General features: G+C 36.9%; 4 protein-coding genes across 9 annotated transcripts; 2 read left to right on the top strand and 2 right to left on the bottom strand.

The window, feature by feature from the left end:
* Positions 1–135: 135 nt before the first annotated feature.
* On the bottom strand, positions 136–5702 carry LOC102630391 (uncharacterized). Of its 3 annotated transcripts, none has more exons than XM_015526964.3 (8): positions 5256–5693; positions 4143–4850; positions 3529–3717; positions 3328–3419; positions 1789–1848; positions 1597–1663; positions 854–1057; positions 136–711 (listed from the first exon to the last, which is right to left on the bottom strand). In XM_015526964.3, the coding sequence occupies exons 1-8, from the start codon at positions 5256–5258 to the stop codon at positions 331–333; spliced, it is 1704 nt and encodes a 567-aa protein (XP_015382450.1). In that variant the 5' UTR covers positions 5259–5693; the 3' UTR covers positions 136–330. The 3 variants fall into 3 exon arrangements, with proteins under 3 accessions (XP_015382450.1, XP_006467528.1, XP_052290768.1); XM_006467465.4 differs by having other exon boundaries at positions 1597–1666; positions 5256–5684; XM_052434808.1 differs by having other exon boundaries at positions 546–706; positions 1597–1666; positions 5256–5702.
* Positions 5703–5967: 265 nt separating this feature from the next.
* On the bottom strand, positions 5968–12435 carry LOC102630898 (uncharacterized). 3 transcript variants are annotated; one of them, XM_006467467.4, is made up of 10 exons: positions 11979–12430; positions 11557–11600; positions 11152–11269; positions 10911–11037; positions 9724–10382; positions 8877–9150; positions 8510–8792; positions 7754–7915; positions 6704–7168; positions 5968–6603 (listed from the first exon to the last, which is right to left on the bottom strand). In XM_006467467.4, exons 1-10 carry the CDS (start codon positions 12166–12168, stop codon positions 6316–6318), a joined length of 2610 nt encoding a protein of 869 aa, XP_006467530.1. In that variant the 5' UTR covers positions 12169–12430; the 3' UTR covers positions 5968–6315. The 3 variants fall into 3 exon arrangements, with proteins under 3 accessions (XP_006467530.1, XP_024950566.1, XP_024950565.1); XM_025094798.2 differs by having other exon boundaries at positions 8555–8792; positions 10911–11269; positions 11979–12435; XM_025094797.2 differs by having other exon boundaries at positions 10911–11269; positions 11979–12434.
* A 1972-nt stretch (positions 12436–14407) lies between these two features.
* LOC102631414 (carboxyl-terminal-processing peptidase 1, chloroplastic) lies at positions 14408–18389 on the top strand. Of its 2 annotated transcripts, none has more exons than XM_006467469.4 (12): positions 14408–14975; positions 15098–15217; positions 15342–15479; positions 15558–15662; positions 15738–15906; positions 16081–16157; positions 16479–16523; positions 16682–16765; positions 17284–17322; positions 17417–17479; positions 17692–17821; positions 17893–18389. In XM_006467469.4, exons 1-12 carry the CDS (start codon positions 14580–14582, stop codon positions 17946–17948), a joined length of 1422 nt encoding a protein of 473 aa, XP_006467532.1. In that variant the 5' UTR covers positions 14408–14579; the 3' UTR covers positions 17949–18389. The 2 variants fall into 2 exon arrangements, with proteins under 2 accessions (XP_006467532.1, XP_052290742.1); XM_052434782.1 differs by having other exon boundaries at positions 14957–14975; positions 15298–15479.
* A 591-nt stretch (positions 18390–18980) lies between these two features.
* LOC102607297 (PLASMODESMATA CALLOSE-BINDING PROTEIN 3-like) lies at positions 18981–21093 on the top strand. Its single transcript, XM_006467472.4, has 4 exons — positions 18981–19366; positions 19997–20578; positions 20683–20725; positions 20799–21093. The coding sequence occupies exons 1-4, from the start codon at positions 19306–19308 to the stop codon at positions 20998–21000; spliced, it is 888 nt and encodes a 295-aa protein (XP_006467535.1). The 5' UTR covers positions 18981–19305; the 3' UTR covers positions 21001–21093.
* The last annotated feature ends 681 nt before the right edge of the window (positions 21094–21774 follow it).

Raw genomic sequence — 21774 nt, 5'->3', positions numbered from 1 at the left:
TTACAGTAATTAAAAAAAAAATTCCGTGGGCTTGATCTTTTTATTTTTTGGGGATTTAAAACCGTTGCCACGACGGTTAAATGAAATTTGATGTTCTGAACAAAATAATTGCATAGAAATAGGAAGCATGGCAGCTTACAGTAATATATTTCCATGCCTTCTCAGACAGCAATGAAGATATATTTATTAATTTATACCAAGGCTATATCTTAATTTCCGTAAAATGAAAAAAATTGCGGAATTTAAAGTGGTGGATCCCGTTAAACATGCGGTAAGACATAACCCACCACACGAGACGACCAAATGGTTTACACAATTAGTTGAAAAATATCACTGTATGAGAATGTAATCTGCATCAGAAATTATATCTCCAGCAGTTGGGGTCAAGTTATTCCGGACGTTTTTACGAACCTGGGCATGAGTCTCTGCCTCATGCTGAAACTTCTTCACTAACTCTTGCAGCTCCAGCTTCCTCACTTCAACCTGCTCTTCGGTGATGGGTTTCTTCAAGCCAAGGTAAAGCAGGCCAACCGCAATTAGAACAACTCCTATGAAGGACAGAATGGCTGTAAACAATCCAAATGCATATGGTGTATTATCTGCTCCAGGGATTCCATCAACATTGATACCAAAAAGGCCGGTGATAACAGTAAGGACAACACCACAGCCTCCGAAAACAGCCAAATTATGGGTTACTCGAAGGCTTCTGTCCTGAACAACAAAGTAACTTGAATTAATCGAGGTAGATGAAATTATTGACTGGGATATTTAAGATATCAGGATTCTGAATTTTTTTTTCTTTTTTTTGGGATAAGAATAAGGATTGTGATTGGTTTTACGTTTTTGTACAGACCTGCAACCATGCACGAACAGTGCTTTGCATAACATCTTGAATTGTAAATAAGCGGCCACGAACTGCTTCTTGCTCCTCAATCATTTCCCTTGCATTCTTCCTTATCCCTTCCAACAAGGTTCTAGCTACATTTCCTCTCAAATGCTGATAAAGTTCAAACACAATTTCCTCTCTTGCATGGAGCGACCATTTCACTCTGATGACCTGGAACAGAAAATGAAAAACATTCAGAATGCCTCCATTGAGTACTTTAGCTTTTGGCGTGGAATCAATGATTAACAGCCACATTATCCTTTCTGTAAATATTTCAGCTTCTCTTGTCCGTTAAATCAGATAAGAAGCACTAATACAAGCCATCATATCACTAGAGTTTTAGATCCAAAAGGGTAACATGTTTACATATTCCAAATTTCCAATTTATTCTTCCACTTCTTTTGGCAATCTGAGGGATGTATACTTCAGTTTGCAGGGGTATACTTCACTTTGTATGTGCAAAAATTTTAAAATCACATATTTATGCAAATTCACCCATCTCCTATGTAGCACAGAAAAAGAGACACAGAAGAAACAAACTCATTGAAAGACCCCAGTCGTTAGCAGAAGAAGATAAGTAGGCTCACTGAAAATGTAGAAAGAAACAAAGGAAATTGTCTAGCAGTCCATAAGTCACAATAATCCAAATAACTTTATTCCAGTTGATAAATTCATGATTGTTGCTCTTTCTAGCAGAGAAAGTGACATACCTGTCTTGATAGCCTTCTGATTTCTTGGTTCAAAATGATGGCAAAAAGATTCATATCTTCAAGGTTTCTCCTAATCAAAAAGAATTATTTTTCACTAAGATAGTACATCAATAGAAGTAATAAACTCACTTTTAGAAAAATGGTTTTATAATGAAAAAAAAAAGAAAGAAAACGGAAAAGAAAAGAAAATACCTGTTCACAAACTTCAATTCAATCTCATCCGCAGCACCAAATATAGTCTTACGAAACAATCTAAAACATATAAAAGAATAAAAGAGGCAAGCCTATGTCAGGATATTCAAATATGCTTAGATAAAAATCATATCATATGCTCCATACTAGGGTAGAAACCATAAACGTGTGAGTATTTTTTAATGCACTGCAACTAGATGAACTCATATATATATATATATAGGAAACAAAAAAACTAGTACCAATAAGAATAATTATTACAAAATGTGAACAAGGAGTCCATAAAGAAAGAACCACCCCCAAAAGTTTAATAAAAGATCTATAAAGTTGAGAACCATATCAGATGACAATGTAAGTATAGGGTCTAAAAGATTGTGAAAGCTTTACAACAAAGACATAACAAAAAACGTAGAATTAAGTCAACACCCCTTTCTAGTTTAGATGTATAAAGAAGAAAGAAGAATTATGAAATTCCTTAGTAACTGAGCCCCAAAGAGAATCTAATAATCACACTCTTTCCCACAAAAGGATGACATCTTCCTCTAAATCTTCAAAAATCCTTCTATTTCTTTCAATCCAAATCACCCAAAAAAACCGAACATTTCCACAGCACTCTAGCTTTTTCACCTTTTCCAAAAGCATGAATAAGCTCTGAAAGCATAGACATACTAGAAGCTGGCATCATCCAAGAGATTTTAACTGCCTGAAACAATCTAATCCACAGCTGGACAGTGTTGTGACAATGCAAAAACAAATGATCCGCACTTTCACCATTTCTCTTGCACATGACACACCAAGAAGGAGACAAACACACATTAGGACTCCGTCTTTGAATAACATCACCAGTGTTAAGTTTACCAAGAGCCAATGACCAAGCATAAATTTGAACTTTACTTGGGACGTTAGCTTTCAAAAACATATGGGCAGGCTGAAAGTTCAAAAGAACTTATTCATCAATCAACTTATCGAAAAAGGATTTGCAAGAAAAGATCCTTGAAGGATTTAACTTCCAAATTCTTTTATCCTCTACCATAACATTAACCAAAATATTCTCCAATAAAGCTAAAAGAGCAGAAGCTTCTTGAATTTCTCTCTCATTCAAGTTCCTCAAAAAATTGAAATTCAAATCCCAATCTAATAAGGAATAAGCAATCATACTCTTGATAAAGACATTGTGCAAGACAGAGAGTCTATAATTAGATTGGGGGAAATAAATGAAACATAAACTAAAATCACACTGCAATTATTTAAAGAAAAGCTTCAAGTGCATACTATTTTTCATTGCAATTTATTAGTAACTTATGCTACTGTCTCTTACCAAAAAGGAAAAACATATACTACTCCCCTGTCAGCCTTCGAATCATGTCATTTAAGCCATATTAGAAGATAGAAAGCAAGATGTTGTTGGTTGCATGTTACTCACTATGTAAAGTGGGAGAGAGGGGCAATCATTAGTTAGCTACCAAACAACTATGACCTCAAGCTATGTTTGTGGAGTGCAAGGACAGATATGAAGTTCGAGATGAAATATACCATTACCTATCATCCCATCGAGAAAGACGGCAAGCTAGATGTGCAATGACTTCATGCACTGTCCTTGGTACATTATAGCCTCCAACGAAAAGAAGCTCCTAAAACAAAGTAGAGCATCAAAGGTATGAAGTATGAATCAGCAATCAAGTAAGATTCTAATGATGCATGCAACTTAAATCATAGCTTTAGCATCAAAGAATGAACAACCTGAACTTCTGTGATACCGAGAACATTATTGCTTGACACAGGTCCTTTTACATGCAAAGCAGTTATAAGAAAGTTTTGTGCTTGCCAAGACCGGAGTACAATTGGGATATCATCCTCATCAACAAATGGATCACCAGCTGATTGTCCCAGAAGCTCAAATAGCAGCCCTCCAGCAACCCTAACTGGGACCTTAAATGAAGAAGAAAGCATCGTCAATAACCAAATGAAACCCCCCCCCCCCCAAAAAAAAAAAAAAAGGCAAAAATTAATTCCATCCATCATAAGTTATAATCTGGAGCATATTATTAAGAGGTCTCCGGACAAGAAAATATTGCTACATCACTAATCAAACAGAAGACACAGATCCACAAAATCAAATAAACAAAAGAAGAGAATGTTTCCTCTTCATTACGCACAGGATCTCCTAAGTTTAGATCCATATGGAATCTTGTCATTAAAAATGCTACCCAATCTGCATATACACCATATATGTAATTCGGTTCAGGTGGGATCATCTATTAATTCTTACATCAGCTATGAATTGCTCATAATTCATAAACTTGTTAAATCCTGCCTATGACACAAGCATGATCAAAGTATAAGAATCTTTTTACCTCATACAGAAGGTATTTCATCCTCTCACTTATCAGTCGACTTTCATCTCTCAAAGCTAAACTGACAGCAGGGTGCAACCACTGAGCACCACTGAGCCATGCTTCAACAGAAGGGTGACCTGCCAACATATGGCACCACCATACAGGCCCTGCTGGTCGCTCCCAGTATGGGGCAGCTAAATCTGCAACCGTAATGTCATCTTCGTCATCAATTAGTTCTAACTGCTGTGAAGCCCATTCACCATCAACTTGCACAGTTTGTACAAGTTCAGAAATTCTAGCCCAGCCAATAGGTACCCAATGACTGCCCTCAAACCTTGCTGCGGCATTAAATTGGCTTGATTGAGATAGACGATTATGCCTACTGTCACCCAAAGGAAAACTCTGACCGCCCCTCAATTCATCAAGCAATAGAGAATCCAGAAGCTTGTTCCTATCCGATTCTGGAGAAGCCTCACCTAGTCCTTCTGCTGGAACTTTCTTTTTTGAATTTTCACTATCAGACAGAGTCCTTGAATCAGATTTTGAGGTTACTGATCTTTTACGGCCTCGAATGAATTCAAAAGCACAAATAAGCCCGTCAGTCCAAAGTTCACACCGGGGCATGACATCTTTGTTAGCATATTTTTTGTTACTTTCAGGTTTCTTCATATTATGGTTTTGAGAATTCGAGGGGTCATCACTCAAGTTACTCCTCCTACGTTCCATCTATGGCATGCACAATTAAAAAATTAATAATCACGGGATAACATTGTTAGGATCTAAAACAGATCTTAAAATTAAATACGGCTAATAAAATACACACACACACATATATGTATCAATTAGATTCAAAACCAAAATAAAAATACAAAGGAAAATTACTAAAGCCCCACTAATGGTCTAGAGGCTTTTAAGTCTTCGGTTACAACAATATAGACAAGCTGGAACTTTTCAATTGCGATTAAATTAAGCGATTTAAAGACACCGATTCTTGAACAGCTTTGGCGTCAGTCGCGTTGTTGCTCAAACTATTACAAGCTATGGAACTAAATGAGATGAGAACTTAAACTGGAAACATATTAAAAGAACTATTCGGGGAAAAAAAAACGAGAAGAAGAAGCTGCCTATTACCATGAACCTGAACAAAGGTTCCGAAATGACAGCGTCAGCAGGACCTGGCTGGCCTTAGCCTTACAATTGAAAAGCTACTGCCATAAAATGTTGTTTTGTGAGTGGAAGAGTACTTATGCTTCGATTGAAAAGAAACGAATATTGAAAATCTAGAGAGAGATTAAAGGAGTAGACAGACTCTTAGACAGTGAATCGACGATAAATCTCTTGAGAGTGGCTTCTACTGAGAAAGAAGTCCTGACGTGTAAAGTTCGCGAAAAAGCGCAACGAGGACTGCTGCTAACTTGCGCCAGCAGCGTATGACGGTTTGAGCTAAGCTTAAATCCACACGTTCGGCTCAGAGCTGACAAGCTCATAATTGTCACCGTAAACGTCTACAGTTAAAACAGTTGCTCCGTTGGTCCAAAAGGGTATGTATGATACCATGATTACCATTTGTCTCTCCATTATCCGAACTGAGTAGCCTATGTACGTCCTAATCACATAACGACCGTATTTGTATCATGTCGTTACCGTGTTTGATTCTTTTCTAGGCGGTTCCCAACGGATCCGTTGCTTGCCGGTGTTAGATCCATAAGCCGAGCCTGACTCGTGTCAATAGAACTGGTCATCAAATATAACCAGTCATTTGCAATAGTTGCATAGTACACGCACGCGTGTGTGTATATGTGCGTATGTATGTAAATCCTTTTTATCTTTATGGGCAGAACTGTTGAGTGGTGATAACTAATAACAAACATCAAAATTACAAAACGTTTGGCAGGTCGGGAAATGGAAAAGAGGCAAATTTTCACTCCCAACACCGAGTGACCATAGAAAGGCGAAAGAAAAGACGACCACCACGTAGTTCACTAACTGGAATTAGCACACGTGTTCCTAAGTTAACATGACCAAACGGAAAATACTAAGAATACAACCTCATGGTACAGGGCAGTAGCCAGTCAAGGTCTCTTCAGACCCTCCATCAATGGTTACATAAATATTATTAAACCGAGGAATTCCTTTGATTGGCCACTTTCAAACTCACTACAAGACCCTGAAAAACCAAGAGGTGATGCGATCAGTAGCTATTTTGCCATAACTGCTGGGTCTGCTTGGATGGTTGGGCTTGAGAGCCACCCAGGGTTGCATCTCGTGGGTTTTGCTGTTGGTGTTCCAGCGACATTCCTGTCTGAGAATGGTAGAAATTTGGGTACCCAAGTGCCCCAAAATGCTGTGACGGCTGCTGCCCTTGCCGGAACCCACCAGGCTGCTGATTCTGCCCCTGAAAGCTATAATATGTGCTCGCTGGAACAGCAGACATGGTTCGCGAACCAGGCCCGTGAACCCACATGGCCGAGTTATCATTCTGACAAAAGCACACAAGGGATTTACATCATCAGTGACGATTACATTTAAAAGAAACGCCTGTTTTCAATTTTGCTAATTGAGAAGGCCTTGTATAGTACCTGTTGAAGAGAGATCAAATGATTATTGTCCTTGTATTGAGAACCTAAAACATCATCGTAACCCATGGTTGTGCCTGCAGGAGCAGTGGGTGTATTCAAAGGAAAATTTCCTCCAGGAATGCTGGTAGAGTTCCCAAACCCATAGCCAGAGGCAACTGCAGCAGACTGAGGCAAGCTGCTCACAGAAACACTATTTTTATATTGAGGGAGCACTGCTGCTGCCAAAGACTGATGGTATGTGCTATTGCCAGCAAATGCTTGCTGAAAACCTGATGGCATGTATGTGTAACTCTGAGGCAAGAAAGGATAGCCAATCATGTTGGCGAAGTGACCCAAAGGAAGAGTAGGTTGGGAATAGGGATGCACAGCAAGATGCGGAGGAAGAGCAGGTCCAGTGGCAACGCTGGCACCAGGCATGGTCTGTTGAGTTGGCTGAGCTGTAGAAATACTAGCTCCTCTCAAAGCCTGAACACACAGGGGGATAAGTTTAGAATAACATATAGCAGAATCCCCAACACTTGAAACAGCTTTCCAAAATTTCCTATACAACACTTGTCTTCTAAAAACAAGCCAACACAGAAAAAGTTCCAACATACAGAAAGTCAAGCAAAACATGGATTGAGACAGTCAGAGAAAAAGTCTTGCCACAACCATGATGGATATCCAAAGTAGCTGCTCATGCTACTGCTGTGAAATAAACTGAGTTTAGTAAATCTGATTTTTAAATAAACAAACAGTTAAGGTAATATGGGTTTTCCATCAAACTGTGGGAGCCTTAACTTCTAAACAATTGTTGCAACTGTTAACCAAACACTTTAAGCTGTGCCCACAGCTACTCAACAGTCAACACCAATACCAAACAGACCTCCAGATGGTGAAAATTGACTTCCCTTCTAGATGTAAATATTGCTTGACATGGATGTTTTCAGCATTTCAGAGCACGTCCTCCAATAATTTTAAAGAAATAAACTGATTTCTATTTAATCTTAACCAAATTCTAAGAAGCGCTATAAACTTAAGAAGTTCAATAAGACAGAGCAAAGGTGGCACCTCTGGCATGGAAATAGTTGGACCACTAATCGAAGAAGCTGTGTTGCTATACTTTGTTGGCATTGATTGTGTCATAGGGAAGGGAGAGTACTGAAGGTCAGGCTCCCTCGCCGGCTGGACATTTGATGTCAACAAGGTGCTAGGTAGTGAATTCGTATATGCCTGCCATAGGGACGATATATAAAATGACATTAAAACAAAACTAAAACTGTAGTTCCAAGCCTCTTAAGTTCAGCCATAAATACAGAATGCAACTAAAGCAACGCGAGTGGCAAAATTAGAGTAACATAGATAATAGAATCACAAGTGCAACGCTGATGGTTTGTCGGGCCCTTACCAAAAGAGACTTCATTTTTTTCCTTTTAATACAGCAGGTTTTAAGTTCATATCTATTGTAAAAGTATTAGCACCACAGACACCCCTTCCCTATATTTCTTCACCACAGACACCCCTTCCCTATATTTCTTCACCACTGACAATGAATAGACTTACTAGAAGAATATTTACGGAAATGAGTTAAGATCCAGAATAGTAGTTTTCTTTAATGTATAAAAAAACCGAGTTACAATTACCAAGGAATTGAAACATAGATTAGCACAGTGAGCCTTTATACAAAATTTACTTGCCCAAAATGTTCATAGATTCAGAATGAACTCCTGCTCTGAAAACTGAAAATTTTACTCAGCCAACCCTTAAATACACATAGCTTTTATCCAAACCACAAAAGCCATAAGATTCAGAAAACCATTATATTACCATCATGCTTGAGAAAGGAGCAAGATTCTGCATCTGAGAGCTTGCCTGCTGGTGAGCAAATGCAGAATTCAACTGTTGGGCATTTTCATAATTGTAACCAGGTGCAGATGAAGGAAATGAATATTGATTCTCCTGCAGAGCTTCCACACTTTCCTGTTTCAACACCTCTGAAGGTTGTGAAACAGCAGGAGAGTCATAATCCCCAGCAGTCACATTAGGTCTATTAGCTATATTTGCATCTGAGGTACTTCTAAGATGCTCATCCCCATAATACTCAGGATTTCTGCCACCAAACAAGTCAAAGATAACATAATTACAAGGTAAAAAAAAAATTATATAGCAAAATAATATCATATGAAGGGAATACCTAGCGTCAGAGTGCCCAATTGATGGAGCATCTGCTGTTTCAGATCTCTCCTCCAAGTTATTTTTTAAGGGCCTAGATGCAAATGGCCCAGAAAAGGCAGAATCAATTCCAGTTCCAAAACTGCCAAAGCTCAGGTGTGAGCAGTCAGAAGAGTGGACTTGAAGGTGATTTGGAATAATTACAGAAGGACTATCTTCTTCCACTGGTGCCTCCCTATCATCATTCTGTAAATTAAGTTGCTGCAACTTTGCAGAGACAGATGTGCCATCATGGGCTGAAAGAAAATAAGAAAAGAGGCATAAAAGTTATATATTGCTATAAACTCCTGAGATAGACAAAAATCACTAGGAACAACAAACAAGCATCAATTGTCTCTACATATGGAAAAATATAATGTTCCGTAACTCATAGAATATTCATTTTAAACACTAAAGCAAAGAGGCATAGGAAAGTTTTGGTGAATCAAATGGAGAGAAAAAAGGGAGTTAGTCCACACAGACTACCAATCTCCAAAGGCAATCATTCACTTCCACCACAAAAATAAGAGAAAATTTTGTTGTTGGTGGGTGGCGGTGTTTTTTTTTTTTTTTGGGGGGGGGGGGGGGTGGGGTTGTGGTACTCAATTTACACTTCTTAAGTGAATATTTAATACCAGATGTTATACAGTTTACTGAACAAACCACCCCTTCATATCAAGGACTGCCAGAACAAATCACAAAAATGTTAAACTAATCTTTCATCATTCGAAACACATCCTTTTTTGTCTTCATAACAGCATAAAGATCCTGAAAGAAGTGTAAATTTGGAAAACAAATGGTGGAAATGGGCAAGATAAGCGTCAACTCACCTTCATCATGCTCAAAAGCATGCCTGTGAGGCTGGTAGGAACTCATATTATTATACAAGTTGTTTTCAAAAAGAGACGACCCTCCAGAATTATCCTCCTGCATATTTCTACTAGAAACAGGGGCAGATCCAACATGGTTCGTTTTCGGGATTTCATGAGGACCATCCTCTTCTTCCTCGACCTCATCTAACTGGGCCTCTATTTGTTGGTCTGTTCTATCCACAGACAAGTTAGATGGATTTGTATAGAGTTCAGAGTGTGCTGGTTTTGTATAGAGGTCAGACTGTGCTGATCCCTCTAAGACAGATGACATAGCTGGTGGGTGCTCAATAGAAGGCCATTCATCATTGGGAGAAACATGCTGGCTTGTGGCAACTTCTGGCTCAGAGTTAAACTCTGACACCTTGGAATGACCTTGCGATGAATGCAACTCCTGATGTGACACTGCTGCAGGCGGTGCCAGTACATGGTGATTATTAACATTTTTGTGAGGTGGAGCCTTGTTGTGTGGCCTACCCATCTTCACGATATCAGCCATTGATACTTGACCTGGGACCCCCAGCCAGGAAGATTGAAATCCAGAAGAAGGCTGCGAGGAAGAAGATATACCATCACCTGATACTACTTCTAATGTTTTGTTTTCTGTAGGCATGTCATCACTGCAATAGATGTGAAATGCACATCAGAAACAAATAACACCACATCAAATATAAATTTATATACTGGAAAACCTAGCAAACAGATTTGTGATACGCATCACCAAGTACACAGACACAATCTGCTATCCCAGCAGATATATTCAAGGACATGAAACCTAACCAGCTAACTCAATCTAAAGAGTTCTCTCTGTATATCTGAAATAGAGTACAAACCCAATAGATAAAACATATCTAAACCTGTATGCAGAAAACCAAGTGATACCAAAAGTTATGAGTTTGGCACAATGGTAACAAACCAAAGGCATATAACATAGATGTAGCACAAAAACTAAGGGATAAAAAAAAAAAAAAACATTTCAAATCATTTCATATACATAAAGGAGCAAACTTTTTTTAGCTCACCCAAAGTGAGAATTAAGAACTAAAGTCACCAAATTCAGGAATGAAAGCACCTTGGTCAAACTAAGGTTTATATGAACCTGTTGTACTCCCTTTTTATAGGAACTTCAAAGTTTTAAGAGGAGTAACCTGTAGAATGGAGGACGTTGATTCATGTTATTTGCGACCACACCAGCTGCAGAAGATGAAGAACCCGCATAACCATGTGTCCCATTTTCCTTCTTATATGCAGGTTTACTCTGCAATGTGCCAGACTCTTGAAAACAAAAAACAAACAAAGAAACATAAAGTAAGAACAAGTTCATCAAGATATAAAAATTTCCAAGTTCCACCAAAACAAATACAAGACTAATGTGCAAATATGCAATACCATTAGAGGTGAAATAAGCTGCACCACTGCGTACACCATAACGGTCTGTGCCACCTCTACCACCACGGTTTGAAGTGTTACTAGCACCACGAGACCTGGAATCTGTAGTATCTTTACTCTGAAGCAATGACAGAAAACACTGGTGAGAAAGCAAAAACAAACAGATTCTTGACTAAATATTTGAAAAAGCTGAAATAACTCCTAGGCCGAGACAAAAGAAGCACATGTGCCAATCTACAAAGCTTAATCTTTCTTTACTACTTATAATCCCAAACATTGCTATATAAACATGTGAACCTAATTCAACTGAAATTCAAAAACAAAAAACAGAAGTATTGTTCATTGAACAAATTTTGCAAGTGTCACATAGTTAATGAAAAAGCGTATTTTTCCAAGACCACAAACCTCTTTTCTCTTGTCTCGTTTGCTCTTCACCTCATGAAAAGGATCTACATGGTCAACAAAACTCCACATCAGAAATAAAATTGAAAAACGAACAAAAGGACAATACAACATGAATTTACACATCATACAGTAATTATAACATAAAAGATACTGAAACAGTATGTTACAGCACGACCCATATACACACAACACAGAATCAGCGTGCTTGTATCCTTATTGGCATCCACATCAACAACTATTCATTCAACCAAAAGTTACAAGTTTTTAACTAACTCTATGTCACTTAAAATCTGTAATAGTAGTATGACAGGGTTAACCCCAAAAAAAAAAGAAAAAAGGCGCTTAAAAATCCCTAATTTCAAGCACGCACATATATAAATTTCGTAATTTTTTCAAAAAATTATTTCAGAGCAAAAGGGGACCTTGGGAGAGAAGGCGATTAACGGCTTCGTTAGGGTCCATGTTACACTCTTTAAGCATAGCGTAGATCTCGGACTCAGGACAGTTAACAATCTCCTTAAGACTCTGGACTATCTTCCTCGACCCAGCCGGGATAGATGAAATTCCATTATTGCCCTTCCCGACGCCTCCACCTCCTCCCTTGCCACTCATTCTGACTATCTCTATAGCTCGCTCAGATCTGATGACGGTAAATAACGACGTCGTTTGTTGTCAGTTCGCTCGCTTTATTGGCTCCTCGGCTCCGACGACTAGAAGAAGAACAAGATTATATGAAGGCTGCTGCTCTCTCTCTCTCTGCGGCACCGAAAACCCTCTCTTTCTCGCTCTTTCTCCCCCCTAGTTTTAAAATCATAAATTTCTCTCTCTCTCTGTGCGCTACTCTTTTTTTTTTTTAATTTGTTTTTTGGTAAGAACGATTTTTAGTTAAACTTATTTTCTTTTTCTTTTTCTTTTATGCTTTTAATTAAAAACTTTTTCCCCCGAAATAGAACGTCTGATATAACCACTTTTAAGTTATATAATAAATTATTTTAATAGTATAAAATATAAATTATTGGTGACAATTTGTTATTATTATAGCAAAAAAAAAATTACATGCACAAACTCTTTTGATGACATTGGAAAATAAAAAATATTGATGTTAATATAAGGGTAATTTAGTGATGACTGTACAAACCCACATATACTCCAACATATTAATAAAAATTAAATTATTTTTTATCATGTGGTAATTCCCAATATTATTATTATGATATCCTACCTAAAGATCATTTGTACCTCTAACATTAGTTAATCATGAAAAAAAAAAATTTACCATACACGGTTGAAAGTAAATTTATATGTGTATTTTAAGAATATTATATCTTTTTCACAATCAATTTGTATTTGAGAAAATGGAAAATCATGTGTATCACAAATTAAATTCATGTCTATAAAATTATGGTTTTCCAGGTTCTAAAAATTACATTTTTTTTTGTACTTTTTTATGGGTGGTTTCATGGCAAATTGGTCTTGCATGTCTAATGATTGTATTGAAAGTGATAACAAAGGAACTTTATGATAAGATTCAATCCATGTCGCCTTTACTTTTCATAATAATATTTGACAGCCTAAAACAAAGTCATTATAATTTATAAGTAGGCAAAGCACCGAATAAAAATTATATTATTTCTATGTATAATTTAAATTATGCTTTCTCCAAAAAAAAAAAAAAAACAATTCCTTAACTTTTCAATTTGTAGAGACAATCACTTCAATTACCATAAAGATAAACTGCGTACTCGACTTGATCTTAAAAGCTTATTACATACACCCAAAGTCCTCAATCAATTAAAATTTTACTTGAAATAGACAGACATAAGAAAACAAAATAAAATAATTATTTCATAATCTGTATTATTTTATTAGATAAATATCTTGATAATCTGATTGATTAGTTACTTTAATGTAACAAAAGTGCAACCGTTGCATTAGAATTTAATTGTTGTTACGGTTACTGTCGAGGAGATTACCGCAAGTTTCTCTTAATTAGGTTAATCCAAAGGGCAAAAAAAAAAGGTAATTATTATAATTTTGATTAGGTGGAGGGATTAATTTTTTTGCTAGTGAGGAGGAGCAATCAGAACCTACGTGGCGGAAACTCGCTTAGAACACGCATTGGGTTGGATACCGCGTGGGTGAAATGAAACAAAATGATTGTGTTTATCCAGTAGAGTCTTGTATTGAAAAATATTATTGGAGGCGTCGTATGAAGTTATAGAAATCTAACACGTGGGCGAGCGCGCTGCCTTACGATGCAGTTATTAAATTAAATAGGTGTCCGTATCTCCTTTGGTTGGGCTGGAAGTCGGTATGTAATAATAATAATAATAATAATAATAATAATAATAATAATAATAATAATTATCATTTATATACATTTTGTTTATTTTATTATAAAAAATATTATAATATTTTAAGAGTGTCTCAATTATTCATCTTAAGTTAATAAAATGTATCAACCGACAACTAAATCGTTAATTGTCGTTTGAAAGTTAACGAATTACAGTAAATTGACGATTTTACCTTTAAAAATTATCACTTGTATCATATGAAAAGATCAGATTACTGTTCTGATGTTACCATATTTAAACGATAACTAATAATTTAGTGGTCGGTTGATATATTTTATCAACTTAAAATAAATAATTAATACACTCTTAAAATATTATAATATTTTTAATAAGAAAATAAATTAAGAATATATAAATAATAATTTCCCTAATAATAAATTGTCAATCCAAAACCAAAACAACCTGCCCACCCGTTAAACGAAACCCCAAAATGATCTCTATCAACACACACGCATTTGCAATTATATAGGCCCATAATGTAGCTAGCATAGAGCTCGGTGTTAGTGAAATGGCTAAAATCTAAATACCGTAATTCATTACATTTACACGACACACGAGTGAGTCTCATCAAGTTGCTCTTCTCATTTCCATTATTACTATACAGTAGTGAAGCTCAGCTCAGCTCAGCTCCGCTCCAACCAACGCTCATCTTCTTAATTAGAAGAGAAGATGAGCAGCTTAATCTTAAACTGCAGCAGCTGTACCTCATCTTCTTCACCGAGGCTCAGTCCACATAAACATTCTGAACAAAAAGCTCCAATTATCCAAAGCAATACTAACTGGGCCAAGAAAGCAGTCATCAACGTCCTCACTGGAGCTCTCTCATTCAATCTCTTGCTCTCTTCACCACTCGCTCTCGAATCTTCGTCCTCCGTACAATCAGTGCCTCCTTCTCCTTCTCCTTCTCCTTCTTTGACTTGTCATGAAGGAGAAGACGCAGCTGAGAGCGAACCACGTCAAGTGGTGGCTAAGACTAACGAAGGAATTGTAGAGGAAGCTTGGCAGATAGTTAATGACAGCTTTCTTGATACTGGCCGCCACCGATGGACTCCCCAAAACTGGCAGGTAGAAGTAATACTAATATCATTAACATCAAACTTCTTCAATTCTGACTTAGACTTGGACTGTGGCTTAGTGGATGCCGGTAAATAATATATACCATTGTTGTTTTTGTTGTTGGATTTCAGCGAAAACGGGAAGATATTTTGAGCAGTTCAATTCAGACAAGATCAAAGGCGCATGGTATAATTAAAAGAATGCTGGCCAGTTTGGGCGATCCTTATACTCGTTTTCTTTCACCTGCTGAGGTAATTGCTTCTTTCGTTACTTTATTCTTTGATTTATTATCTAATAATGTCCTCAATTGTCAGTCTGACAGACTTTTTAGTTTCTCATTGCATGCCATGTGAAATTTTTTGTCACCTTTGAAAGTTCTCCAAGATGGCGAGATATGACATGTCTGGTATTGGAATAAACCTTAGGGAAGTTCCCGATGCTAATGGAGTTGTAACACTCAAGGTACTTGGACTTATATTAGACGGTCCTGCACATTCTGCTGGAGTGAGACAGGTATTTTAGTAAGCATAGCATGACATGACTGGTATTGCTTCTGAGTTCTGTTACTCACATTCTTCTTTTTCTCCCTAGGGGGATGAAGTCTTAGCTGTCAATGGAGTGGATGTAAGGGGGAAATCAGCATTTGAAGTGTCATCTTTGTTACAAGGCCCCAGTGAAACTTTTGTGACTATTGAGGTTGTGATTCTAAGCTATTCTAGTTTTCTTATATTTTCTTTAATGATGGTTTGATGTGATTCTTGTGAAAATCAGGTCAAGCACGGCAACTGTGGACCTATTGAATCCATACAAGTCCAGAGGCAACTTGTAGCTCGAACTCCAGTCTTTTACCGGTTGGAACATTTAGATAATGGCACCACTTCTGTTGGGTATATGCGCCTAAAAGAATTCAATGCATTGGCTAGAAAAGATTTGGTCACTGGTAATATGTCATATATTTTGGCTAACAAATAACTTTTGTGCTGCATAAATTCAAATTTTTGAGAATCAAAATACAAAATGCAGTGCTTAGACATAATTTCACTGGATTGCATGCCATTGCTCTCTATATTTAAGTTGGTCTTGTTATTAAATAAGGAAATAACAATTATGGCAGCAATGAAGCGACTTCAAGACATGGGTGCTTCGTATTTCATTCTGGATCTCAGAGATAATCTTGGTGGACTAGTGCAGGTATGTTTGCTAAATTTATGTTGCCTAGATGTTACTCTCATTGAGGTTTAATTTTTGTTTTTATCTGAACTGCTTTTCTTTCATTGCTATTGTATTCTTACCCGCTTAAAAGAGCTTGCCATTTCTTGTCTCCGCGAACATTCAAATTAATGTGCACTGAATAATTCACTGAACATCCAACCATTATTCATAAACTATCCATTGAGGGATGTGATTAAAAAGATCAAATTATGTGTTTGTATATTAACTCTTGTAGTTTATGAGGACTGGGATTTATGGTTTATGACATTGCTTTCCATCTATCCTTTTAATTTATTTCAGGCTGGAATTGAAATCGCCAAACTCTTTCTAAATGAAGGGGAGACGGTATGTTAATTTATGAGATCTGAACTTTTGAGATGCACATTTTTTATTTTTTGATTGTAGAGCTATGACATATCCTTTGAGATGGCTTTGCATTATTTGAGTTCCACGGAACTGACTTAAGTTATGTGTTCTTTTTCTCTTATGATTTGTATGAACAGATCACTTACACAGTTGGAAGGGATCCCCAGTACCAAAAGACCATTGTTGCTGATAATAGTCCACTGGTTACAGCTCCTGTAATTGTATGTGCTCCTGCATTTAAGATGAGACAACAACTGTTCTTTTATATATCATGACTAAATTGAAATTACACTTGTTAGTATTGGTATACAAGAAGCTTCTTATTTTATTGGAATTCTTGTCAATCTTGAGTCAACTTGTTGTCTATAAACAAGGATATCAGAATGGTGACTGTAGTTGGCATGTACATGAGGTGCCAAACGCATTGACCTCAGTAAAACAAAGTTGTGGAAATCACAATGAATTCAAGCTGGGTTTTGATGTCACATTTTAATGGGTTTGACTTGTCAAGGAAGTTGGTTCTACAAATTGAGTAATGAGTTTCTCTTATTCTGTTGAATTTGTTTGTGTCCTTAACATTTGATGCCTACTTCCTTTTCAAGATATAGATACCCTCTGTCCTTGCCGAGAATATATTTTCTTCAATGTGTGTTGCTAACATCTATTTTGTAGCAAGTTATAATGTGTGATTTTGATGTGCTCTGGATATCATTATAAGGCTCTTTCACTCCCTGTGCAGGTTTTGGTGAACAACAGAACCGCTAGTGCAAGTGAAATTGTGAGTACCTAGTTGACCAATTTATGTGCTTATGATTGCTTGCTTTTGGCACTTTACAACTTTGTTATTACGAATGGCTCTTTTCTTTCCTCAGGTAGCCTCTGCACTTCATGATAACTGCAGAGCTGTTCTAGTGGGGGAAAAGACTTTTGGCAAGGTTAAAATTTTAGCTTAATTGTTTTGCCATCATTTTACTCTATATCAGTGTTCCTTCATTTTTGCAAATGTGACTGTTTAATATATGATCTTATTACATGATAGACCTGAATCTATATAAAAGTGACTGTTTAATGTGATCTTAATTATTAGTGAATGATAAGGAGAATTCTTTTTAATCAATCTGTTGTTACTCCCTGTTGCTTTTAACAGGGTTTGATTCAATCTGTGTATGAACTTCATGATGGATCCGGTGTGGTTGTAACCATAGGGAAATATGTCACGCCTAATCATATGGATATAAATGGGAATGGAATTGAGCCTGATTACCGGAATCTTCCAGGTTAATTATCTTTGCACTTTTCAGTGATTTAATCTGGAACCTATTTGATACAAAGAATATTCTATATGCAGCTTGGAATGATGTCACCAAGCATCTTTCACAGTGCACTATGCATCCACAAGGGTAAACTACAAGTCCTTTCACTTCTTTGCCAAGCCCTATGGCTGCGACCTAAATGAAAGACGAGGCATTACTTGATCATTTATCAACAGCTCTCGTGTTCCATTTTCTGGCATACACAAGTTGCTCTTACAGCATTGACTACTGACAGTTGCAAGGATCAGACAAAGAATTTGACAGATTTTAATGTTTTCGTTTGTTTTGTGATTCAACTCCAGCTGCTTCAGTACCGAAAATGTTTGCTGCTGAACTGCAACGAAGAATTATTTGGAACCATGGGGTAAATTTAGAAAATTATTTGTTACCATACGAACCATATGATGTAAATATTGATAATACATACATTAGCATATACCCTTCAAATTTTTTTCTTGTAGACACTGGAATCGAGCCCATGGCTTCAAATTTAAATCTTGAGGTAAAATACTGCAACAGAATTGATTTTTTATTTTTTAAATAAAATTTTCTTTCATATTTTTTTTATTATTAAAAAGTCTCCATCCATGTTTGATAATCAAGTTTAAACTGTGCGGTGGAGAACAGAAGCTCAATCCAACACCAAAACAAAGTTCATGTTTGAACAAGTTATACTTAAAACTAAGGATCTCTTATGCGTGAAGCTATTTTAGCACCAGAACTTGTATTTTGAACATAAAAAGCGACCCGAATTGGTTATACGACAAGTTACCCTAACGAATGTAATATTCCATCTTTATTCCATCTTTAATCTCTCTCTAATGCAGACAATTAGAAGACAATATCAACAAACTTTATATTATTCCTACTCCTAATGAGGAATCTTTTTTTGTTTTTTAATTTCTCCTCCTTGGAGCATTTTGTTAATACAACCACTACGATGCATATATAAAACAAGAAATCAATCTCTACCCACCTTTTACTTTTGATTCAGTCCCATAAAACAGTAGAAAGACGGGCATAAAAGTGAAAGGAAACTGCCACAACATCACTGTCGAATTTTAATTATCTAATATACCATACAGAAACAGATTAAATTCCCAACAGATCAGGACTCCAAAAACTTTTCTTGCTTGATATACTTTTTCCCTCTTTTTGCACCTTCTCTTGCTTGCTAATCCCAACTATCCAATGCCTCCTTTCTCAAGTTTTCTTTTTATTCTCATTGCTCTCTTTTCGTCTCTCTTCAACCCAAGGAAACCTTGATTCTTCAAGTTTTATTTATATAACAAATGTAAAGATGAAAGATGAACTCTTGTTCGCACTAGTACCATTGGTGCACTTGTCTTGTTTTATATATATTGGAAGCTTCTATATCATTGTTCTTAACTAAGAAAGAATAATTTTTTTTTTAAAAAGAAAAAACGTTATAGAAGCAGCTTCGAGACATGGGTTCAAGAGCTCTTCAATGTTTCTCAATCTTCCTTCTGCATCTTTTGCTCAGTCCAGGTGATTTGCAATGCCTTTTAGCGTTTAATAGCTGCGTGAAAATATATGTAATTTTTTCGGCTTTTTTTTTTTTTTTTTTTGAGCATAACAATATCCACAAATAGAAAGACATTAGCAAAATGCTCACGCTGCATGCTTGGCTTAGCATTGTAATTCTACAAAGCAGAGCCGAGCCTTCATTTCTGATTGTTCTCTGATGGATTAGCTCAACAATCTGATCAAGTCATTTTATCTTTGATTTCTAATCTTTTTCAATATTTTGTGCTTGCAACCATCCAATAAGTACAACATTAGACCAATAATATGCTTTAAATAATTTTGCTTATGTTACCAGTAATCGTATACATTATATTAATGCCTCAATTTAAGGTTAGGTTTCTTAGCTTTATCCATTTACACGAGTATCTTTAGTTTTTCCTTTTTAGTGTTTTTTTTTTTTAATTTTTTTGGGGCAAAACTATTAAGTTTTCCAGTACTGACATGGGAGGGAACACTTGCATCTCAGAAAGATTGCAGTGAGATTTCTTGATCTTGCATTATTCTTTGGCCTCAAACTCAGCGACTGATTTCCATTCTTTCATCCACGGACAGAGAAAAGAATAGAACTCATTCTGCTTTTGAATTCTTCAGGTTCAAGTGTTGCAGAAAAACTACAATTGGAAGCAAGCCAGAAAAACAGAAAACTAGAAACTCAAGAAAGCCGGATACTCTCCTCCTCACCTTCTCTGTTCATTACACAACTAGATGCAAATGTTCCCGTTGTAAACCCAACAACTCCAGGAACATCACCTCCTACTGTCAACCCACCACCATCACCAACCATCACAGGGCCATCACCACCATCACCAACTACCACAGGGCCATCACCACCATCACCTACCACCACCGGGCCATCGCCACCATCACCAACCACCACCGGGCCAACCATAACTCCACCTGCCCCGAGCACCACAACAACTCCGGCATCATCAGGTGGTGCATGGTGTATTGCAAACCCAAGTGCTTCTGAGACTGGTTTGCAGGTTGCTCTCGATTATGCTTGTGGCTTCGGAGGTGCAGACTGTTCTGCAATTCAACCAGGAGCAAGTTGCTATAACCCAAACACTATCCGCGACCATGCTTCTTACGCGTTCAATGATTACTATCATAAGAATCCGGCTCCTACAAGCTGTGTCTTTGGAGGAGCAGCACAGCTTACATACACGGACCCAAGTAAGCTTTGTTCATCAGAAAGGAACAATCAATTATATGAGTTCTCCAGTACTTACCTTGACACGATTCAAACACATCTTGACTCCCTCCTTGAACTGTTGCAGGTAATGGAAACTGTCACTACCCCTCATCCACAGGATCAACCAGGTAAATATTTCATGGCCATACTTTAATGTCAATTTCTCTTTGTAAGAAAAGACTCATTCAACTTTTAATACAGCACTACTCCAGCTAACCCACCTCCAGCTACGATGACTCCAACAACCCCAATGACGCCATCCATAATGACTCCTGATTCAGTCTATGGTGCAGCTGAACCAACAGGGCTCCCCAGCTCGGCCACCTCGGTATCCTGCAACTTACTGCTCCTCGTCACCGCAACAGGTTTTGTGGGGTCATTTGTTGCTGAAAATTATCTCTAAGCATATAGGAAATCCAATTTCTGCAACAACATAGCAATTTCTTGCCTGGGACTACAAATTCTGAACTTCTAAGCCAGCATTGAGAATTGACAATGAGATGTTTTTCCAAGGCCTTTTATTTTCACCATAAGATCGATTACTATACATCTTCTATGTATGCATATTAGTTGATAAAGCAGCCATGGCGAAAGAAGAAGGTCATAGAGTCCTTAGGATCTTGTATTCCTAGACACCTTTCTATAGCTACTTCTCTGCAGTGATAGTTAAATAAATTACTAGACAAGCACATCCAGCCTAGGACTGCTTTACCAGTGAAGAAAGATATGGTCAATGTTAGCTTTTACAACAGCTTCAATCAATTCAATGATTAAGAAATCTAGTAAAAGTCTTTATTGAATATATTGATAACACAATAATATAAATATAGAATTCATAGATCTAACCAAGAATAGGATACTGAGCAATTGGTTTTAGGCGTGGACAAATATCAAATTTCACTATTTCATGTCCCCTTTTTCTTTTCCTGGGGAAAACTCCAAAAAACAACACTGTATTTTTAGTAATCAAAGAATATATTTCATATACAGATACAAGGAAACACACTATTCCTTCCACAACAACTGAGGGTATGATCTATTTGAGTTACCTTTGAATTTGAGAAAACCATCAAGTCACAAAAATCCTCGTCCTTACGATGGATGTATTCATTCCTTTTTCAAGTGGTTTATAGAGTTTCTTTGTTTCCTATAATTGAGATTTGTACAGAAACAAAAG

This window comes from Citrus sinensis, chromosome 2, assembly GCF_022201045.2.
Source record: "Citrus sinensis cultivar Valencia sweet orange chromosome 2, DVS_A1.0, whole genome shotgun sequence".
NCBI classification, from domain to species: Eukaryota; Viridiplantae; Streptophyta; class Magnoliopsida; order Sapindales; family Rutaceae; genus Citrus; species Citrus sinensis.
The sequence above is the reverse complement of the archived record's forward strand: the minus strand, read 5'-3'. Positions and strand labels throughout refer to the sequence as shown.

Coding starts and splice junctions, on each gene's coding strand:
- LOC102631414 (XM_006467469.4), top strand. CDS start 14,580: ATGAGCAGCTTAATCTTAAACTGCAGCAGCTGTACCTCATCTTCTTCA. Junction 15,663..15,737: donor AAACTTTTGTGACTATTGAG/GTTGTGATTCTA, acceptor TGTGAAAATCAG/GTCAAGCACGGCAACTGTGG. Junction 17,480..17,691: donor GGGAAAAGACTTTTGGCAAG/GTTAAAATTTTA, acceptor TGCTTTTAACAG/GGTTTGATTCAATCTGTGTA.
- LOC102630898 (XM_025094797.2), bottom strand. CDS start 12,168: ATGAGTGGCAAGGGAGGAGGTGGAGGCGTCGGGAAGGGCAATAATGGA. Junction 11,270..11,556: donor AACGAGACAAGAGAAAAGAG/GTTTGTGGTCTT, acceptor TCATTGCTTCAG/AGTAAAGATACTACAGATTC. Junction 8,793..8,876: donor ATTGGGCACTCTGACGCTAG/GTATTCCCTTCA, acceptor GTTTGGTGGCAG/AAATCCTGAGTATTATGGGG.
- LOC102607297 (XM_006467472.4), top strand. CDS start 19,306: ATGGGTTCAAGAGCTCTTCAATGTTTCTCAATCTTCCTTCTGCATCTT. Junction 19,367..19,996: donor GCATCTTTTGCTCAGTCCAG/GTGATTTGCAAT, acceptor TGAATTCTTCAG/GTTCAAGTGTTGCAGAAAAA. Junction 20,579..20,682: donor GCTTACATACACGGACCCAA/GTAAGCTTTGTT, acceptor GAACTGTTGCAG/GTAATGGAAACTGTCACTAC.
- LOC102630391 (XM_006467465.4), bottom strand. Junction 1,667..1,788: donor GAATTGAAGTTTGTGAACAG/GTATTTTCTTTT, acceptor CTTTTTGATTAG/GAGAAACCTTGAAGATATGA. Junction 712..853: donor CTGTTCGTGCATGGTTGCAG/GTCTGTACAAAA, acceptor TTTGTTGTTCAG/GACAGAAGCCTTCGAGTAAC.